The sequence below is a fragment of the Corvus brachyrhynchos genome, unplaced genomic scaffold (assembly GCF_000691975.1).
Source record: "Corvus brachyrhynchos isolate BGI_N302 unplaced genomic scaffold, ASM69197v1 scaffold206, whole genome shotgun sequence".
Classification (NCBI taxonomy): Eukaryota; Metazoa; Chordata; class Aves; order Passeriformes; family Corvidae; genus Corvus; species Corvus brachyrhynchos.
This window is the reverse complement of record NW_008238640.1, coordinates 32664-40044: the sequence shown is the minus strand read 5'-3', so window position 1 is coordinate 40044 and position 7381 is coordinate 32664. Positions and strand designations below refer to the sequence as shown.

General features: G+C 38.3%; 1 protein-coding gene across 1 annotated transcript in view; it reads right to left on the bottom strand.

Annotated features, from left to right (window-relative positions):
- LOC103617804 (nipped-B-like protein) overlaps positions 1-7381 on the bottom strand; it is an 80561-nt gene that overhangs the window by 40523 nt on the left and 32657 nt on the right. The window contains 5 exon segments of the mRNA XM_017737471.1: positions 1977-2063; positions 4005-4108; positions 6077-6166; positions 6258-6329; positions 6477-6674. Coding sequence (XP_017592960.1) covers positions 1977-2063; positions 4005-4108; positions 6077-6166; positions 6258-6329; positions 6477-6674 — 551 coding nt within the window.

The following is a 7381-nucleotide window of genomic DNA, read 5'->3' as shown; positions in this document are numbered from 1 at the left end:
GGCCAGGCAGCCCCTGCTGCGGCCGGGGCTCATCTGAGACTGCTGCTCCGCTGTCCAGCAAAGATCATGCGACCAACAGCAATAAGCAAACTCCAGCTGCAGGGCCTGGGTGAGATTAACACTTTTTTTAGTGCTGTAAGTTTCCTCCAGAACAGATGAAGCCTGCAGACATTAATCCTCTTCTGAGTCTGAGGAAGTGGGAAGGTGAAGAAAACACCATAGAGACACCAAAGTCAGTGAAGAAGGAAGAGCTGAAACCCTGAGGGAGGAGAAAGAGCAGATGCTTAGATGCTGAAATTCTGTTGTAAAGCTATGGTGGTGATGGACTATGATATATCAGAGTACCAGTTGTAATTTCAAGAAAGCATGGGGGGGTTGGAGCATTCAAACGGTAATTGTGAGTAGAAGTACTTGTGCTGAAATAAGGAAATGACAGTAGCTGTAATTTGATGAGGGCCCGTTTGCTCCCAGGGAAGGGGGAGGGCCTCTATTTCTAGAGATGAAGATGCTCCCAGAGATGGATGAAGAGAACCTTTGTTTCTGAACAGCTCAACCTTAAAATGGTACCCCAGTAGCTCAAGATTGGACCCTCAAAAGCACTTGTGGGGAAAGCTGTAAGTCGGGGGAAGGGACTCTCACATGTGAGCAGAGAACCAACCCGGGCAGCTGTCTAGTTGTGATACTGAAGCCATGAGAGAATTTCTTGTGGAGATGTCTCCATAGCATGAGCAAGAGAGACTCCTCTCCCTAAGTGAACTAAAAAAAGGTTATTATAGAAGCGGTAAACTGACTGAAAATCTCAAGGGTTGTCTTTTTACATTGTCAGTGGGAGAAGGGAGAAAGGTGGGGGGAGGTGAAGTGTTCTGAAGGTGTGGTCTGATATTTTTTTCTTCCTTTTAGGTCTGTTAATAAACTTCTTTATATTCCTTTAAGTTTTGTGCCTGCTTTGCTTTCTCCTAATTCTTATCTCACAGAATGTAAATAAGTAAGTAATGAGTATTTTGGACCAAACCACTACACTTTAATTGGTGTTTCTGCCCGGTTACAAACTGAACCCGCTACAGTGTATCATTGGGGAGCACTATGAAGGAAGACTGTCACATTCTCTACTTAAGAATGATGTACCTTAATCAAAATCTAAACTCATTCATCTTGTATTTTCTTCAGTGGCCTATACATACCAGTTGCTGCATTGAAAAGTCTAATTTTTGCCAATAGAGAGAATTCTTACACAAAAAGACTGTTAAGTCACCAAACTCATGAGAATACAACTTTCTCCAGAGACCAACTCCTCTATATCAATGGGTTTAAAACATGTCTTATCAAATATGATCATATAAAGACTCAGTGATCCTTGGGGGTCCCTTCCAACTCAGCATATTCTGTGAATCTGTGATTTAGATTTAGCACAGGGTATGGAATCTCTGTATTTCTGTGTTTGCACAAGTTATAAAAACGAACATACATGAGGTTAATTATGACCACGCAGCACTACTAACATATTGTAATAATGTTATTAATAGCAAAATCAGGTGAAAACTTTAATAACTTCTCTGGTACAGAGAAAAATAATCTTTCTTGCCTGTATAAAAGCACAGGCTGTTATATTTCTTCCACTGTGGAAGAGATGTTTTTATGGACATGTAGAAAAGTAGAAAAAAAAAGCCCAATAGTGCAAGTTACACCAGTTACCATGAATATTTCAAGATGAAACGATAATATTTAAAATTAAGTCAAAAGATAACCTAATTGCTCCCAATACATGTTTACTATAGTAAAACATACTTGAAATAATATAAAAAAATAGATTTTTGCTTCAAATCTTAAAATTTGGCAATCTTTTAAGCACATACATATAAAATCAAGAATTCCTTTCACAGACACACACAGTATTCGAAACTATCACTATATGGGACTCAAGTGAAGAAAACCCTATTCTACACAATGGTGTGAAACAATGTAATTTGAAAACTCACATGGTTAAGTAATGTGGAAAGCTTTGATCCATCTTGAATATTCTTCTCCAAAATATTCAAGACCTTTACTGTTTTATCTGTTGAGAGCTAAAACAAGAAACAAAACACATCAAACAACTGTAGGAACATAAAGGCTTCCAAATTGTGGAAAAAATGTCCAATCTAAGTATTGGATCTTGATTTGTCTGGTTTCTGACACAGCATGATTTAGAATGCTGATAATAGAATTAAACTAGTGAAAATATGTTCTAAGACTGCAATCAAACTTCATTTTCAACCAGCAAAATACATAGAAATGGATTAAAATTGCATAACTGTAATTAATGTTGCATAGTTATATGCTTTTGCATTTGCTTCTAGAAACAGAAATTTACCAAATCCAAGTATCAATCCCAAATTCTAACTGACTATATAGATATTTATTACGAAAAAATCCTAGTTCTATGGACAAGCAGAAATAAAATTCCCTGATACTTGAGTTCTAATAAAAAGGAAGTGTATTCTCAATAATTGTATTAATTTTAAAAATCTAGCATATTGAAAAATGTAACTCAAATTCACTTACTGATGTTCTACAGAATTGTGATTAAATAATCTGTAGAATATGCTAAACTCCAGGAGAATCAGTTTCATTCATCCAGATACTATTTGTGCTCACCTTTAGAAGCAACAAAATTCTGATTTTATGCATACATGTAAGTATGTATGTGAAAAAAACAGGTAACAGAGGTTAAGGGTGAGAACTATCAGGAAACAGAAACACTCAGGCTAATATCATGCTACAAAGGAAAGTAGAGAGAATAAAGAAAGAGCCATGAAGAACATCTAAGATTAAAGAAAACCCTTCAGAGTGACTTGTATAAGTGGCTTCACAGACACTTCATAAGCATAATAAATAATCATGAGGTGGTAGAGTAAGAATTTAATACAAGACTGCCCAAAGCCAAGAGTTCTAGGAAGATAAGGAAAGCAAGAATATTGTTTCTAAAGGTGTGGAAATGATGCCTTAGGTTTTAACTTTCATATTTTTCAAATCACTGTACTGCTTAGTGTGTAACTCTGAAGTTTCTTGCAGCCTGTTAATTTCTGCTCTCTCGTGCTAGGTAGACATAACAAAGCCTCTCCGGGCCTGCTCTTCAAGGACACCTAGACCATCCTAGGCCCAAAAAGTATAAACCAAAGAGCCTCTAAGGGGGGGTAAGCTGAGGGGAATTACATCATTAAACTGAAGCCTTAATTGGAGAATTAACCCTGATATGCAAATGAACCAAACCTATAAAAGTGTGAAAAACTCGTGACCTGTCGTCCATCTTGGCAATAGCCTCTGGCTCCCCAGGGTGTACCTTTGAAGGCCTTTCAAATAAATACCTACTTTTATTCCCTTACACCTGTCTAGTCTCTGTTTCTAGGAGGCCTTTCAAAGAATCAATACCAACAGTTTGTGCCAACAGAAAGTTCCCTTGAACAGAAGTTGGGAAGAGTATGGCAAAGAAATCACAATATGCAGTCTAAGAAAAATTAATCTTATTATCAGCTTGAGCATTAAATCTTTTAAGTTTGAAAGGACTCTTTGGAGAGAGGAAGGTAGCGGGAAACTCAGTGTGATGCTGGATGGACATATATTTACATTGCACTAATGGCATATATCAGCAAGGGTGGATTTTTTGACTTTGCCAGCAGGCTCTGTTTTACTGTGGTTGCTCAACAGTAGCTGTAAGGAGCAAATTATGTGCTTTTGTGAAAGTAGATTAATTATTAGATTTTACTGTTCAGGCATGTGTTACCTATTGGCATATAGTGCTCTGAGTCAGCCGTAACACAGAAGACCATTTAACAAAAATGTCTTGGCTTCAGAGACAGTAACAGTTAAGATGTGGTAACTTTTTAAGCACTTCAGCAGAAGCACAATTGTTCACAGTATTTGTCACAGGTATACCTGAAGAGGGTGGAATATTAGAGGGGGTACAAGTTTTTGTATGTTTAACAAAATTAAATGTTCAAAAAGAGTTAAATACTGTGAAGATGTACCTTGTCCATAATGCCCATTGCCTTGATTTTTGCAGATTCACTACCCAACTCACTAAGCTGATGCTTTCCCAGTAGCAATTCTTGTGGAATCTCATCATCATCACCTTAAAAAAAAAAATTAAAAATTAACAATCACATTTCTAATAAGACTTCAAGGAAATCAATATTTTACAGTCAATATGAAAAAGCCAACTGAAGAAAAATAACTCCTTTTCCAAATAGCTAGCATATATAATAGTTCCATCTAATGAAGACTGATGATGACAACTTTTGGTGGTGTTAAAACAACTACTTGTTAAATATGACTGAAAGTCATATATTAAAAATATTTTTAATCCAAGGTTGTAGACACCATAGCTGTAGTGATTTGCTTATGTTCCTCCCTTTGTTCTAGTTCTAAAAAATTAATGAATGATCTGTTATCCATTTCAAAATAAAGTCATGTTGGTCAACCTGAACTACTTCATCAGACACATGCTAAACTGGCTTAGTTTCTACTGAAATGGATAGGGAGCATACAGTTATTCAGTGCCTCATCCATAAGAGAATAAGCACTCTGCTGCTGAATTGAATAATCAATCTCTGTTGGGCCAAAGGCCAAAACAGATGCAAAATTATGCGCCTCAGAAATTACAGGTGTATTTGGTGTGTATGTCCAGGTTTTGATAGCAGGGGGACTACAGGGGTAGCTTCTGTGAGACGCTGCTGGAAGCTTCCCCCATGTCTGGCAGAGCCAATGCCAGCCAGCTCCAGGATGGACCCACCACTGGCCAAGGCTGGGTCAATCAGAGATGGCAGTGATGCCTGGGGGATAACATAGTTAAGAAGAAAAAAAGTTATTGCGCAGATGTAATTGGGGCCAGAGGAGAGTGGGGTGAGAATATGTGAGAGGAACAACTCTGCAGACACCAAGGTCAGTGCAGAAGGAGGGACAGGAAGTGCTCCAGACGCCAGAGCTGAGATTCCCCGGCAGCCCATGGTGGAAGACCATGGTGAGGCAGTGGTGCCCCTGCAGCCCAGGGAGGGCCTCAGGGATGCAGAGATCCATCTGCAGCCTGTGTAGGAGCCCATGCCGGAGCAGGGGGATGCCTGAGAGGAGGCTGTGACCCCATGAGATGCCTGTGCTAGAGCAGGATCCTGGCAGGGACCTGCAGACCCATGGAGAGAGGAGCCCACACTGGAGCAGGTTTCCTGGTAGGACTTGTGACTATGTGAGGGACACATGCTGGAGCAGGCTGTGCCTGAAACCGACCCTGTGTAAGAGTGACCCACGTTGCAGCAATTCATGGAGAACTGTAGCCTTTGGGAAGGGCCCATGTTGGAGAAGTTCATGGAGAACTGTCTCCCATGGGAGGGATCCCACAGTGGAGCAGGGGAAAGACTCTGACTCCTCTCCCAGAGCAGTGGCAGGAACAATGGGTGATGAACTGACCATAAATCCCATTCCTGTTTCCCTGTGCCGCTGGGAGGGAGGAGGCAGAGTTGAGAAGGTGGGGGGAAGGAGTTTTTAAGGTCTTATTTTCCTTCTCATTATTCTGCTCTGATTTTGTTAGTAATAAATTCAGTTAATACCTTAATACAAGCCTGTTTTGCCCATAATGGTATTTGATGAGTGATCTCTCCCAGTCCTTATCTCAACCCATGAACCCTTTGTTAAATTTTCTCTCCCCTGTCCAGCTGTGGAGGGGAGTGAGAGAGAGGCTTTGGTGGGTGTCTGGCATCCAGCCATCTTACGTTAGCATTCTTTATAAAGATATGTTTGACAGAAGATACCCTAATGATGTCCCAAAGAGGTATCCTTTCCACTCCAGGGGACTATTATTTGTGTCATTCTGATTTATGTCCCTTTTGGATTCTGCAGGGAGGAAGAAGGATATTCTTCCTGTAGTAGCAAATGAAATTGGAACGATAAAGGCCTCCACTAAAGGCAGAAGCCATATAAATGCAGTATACCACAGTGTGTTTCACAGGCAATTAAATCACAAAGAAGGAAGTTTGAAAATACTGAGATGCAAATTCCTTTCTTGTGTTTTCAATTGGGGGAAGCATTTTGAAAATTTCTGACATATTACCAAAAGCTGTAAAATCCATGTCTTCTAAATTTTCCAAAATATTCTCTATTGAAGCAGCAAATCTTTTGAAAGTAGAAGAATCCATCATTCATCTTTTCTGGTGAAAAAGAAATATATATATAATTATTTTATATACAAACCAGAAAATACAAACTATAGAAAATAAATATTCTAAAATTACCTTCAGGTGTTAGTTTAGGTTCATAAGCTTTCCTCTTCTTTTGTTTTTCTTTTTTCTTCATTCTTCTAGCTACTAATTAAGAGAATAAAGGATTGTTTACACTTTTTATGCTTATATTCAATATTGCATGTAAAGGTGTTTATTTTAAAATGTTTAACATATCCTTTAAAAATGTACTAGTATTAGGGAAGAAATTATTGTTTTAAAACAATCAGTTACCCTCACTGAGGCTAGGAGGAGAAGAATAATCATCCATCTCAGAGTCATTGGGACTGCGATTACGATAACGGCCACTAGCAGAAGTCCTCCTTCCTTCATGACAATAACCACTTCTCCTATGGTCACCAGAACTTCTTCTATCATGTTCTTCATACTCCCAAGCTTCATCTCTATCCTTTTTATGTCTTTTACGAGAAGCTAGAAATAAAATGCATTTTCATTATAAGGACAAAAATTCTACTTTTAATAGCTCAAAATTATACATTTGCAAGTTAAACACTATCATATAGATGTTCTGTAAAACAAGCAAACACTCTAAAACTATCATATAAAAAATCTGTTATGGTATTATTCTAATAATTTCTTTTGAATTACATGAAAAAAGTACCTAAAACTGGGAAAGATGAGCAAACATTTAAAAATAAAAATTTACAGGGCATTTGTCATTTTAAACAAAGTCAGGAAAGTAGAACAAATCAAAATAAGTTGCATTCTTTCATAAGAGAACACTAAGGTTGTCTAAATTCTGACTATTATTGGGTGCCCATGTTCCAATTTGGTGATTGCTTTGCCCATCTAACACAGTGAGTTCCAATAAGACTTGGCAACCTAGTTATTTGAAGATATTCTGTTTTGCCAAGACAACTAAAATTTTGTCTTGATATATATTGCAGGAGATTCAGTGTAAAGGAGAAAGCTGGAGTCACAATCCTGGGCCAGGCAGCAAGTATATACCGCAGAAGGTTATTAAAATCAGTTTTCAGTCAGGAGCAAAAAGCCTCGCACAACTGAATGTTGAAAAACTGGGATAAATTTTCTATATAAAACCAGAAACTTGGTGGAAATAAAGTGTGTGTGTAGAGGAGAAAGGAGAGTTCTTTGTTTTCAAATACAGTCCTGAAGGG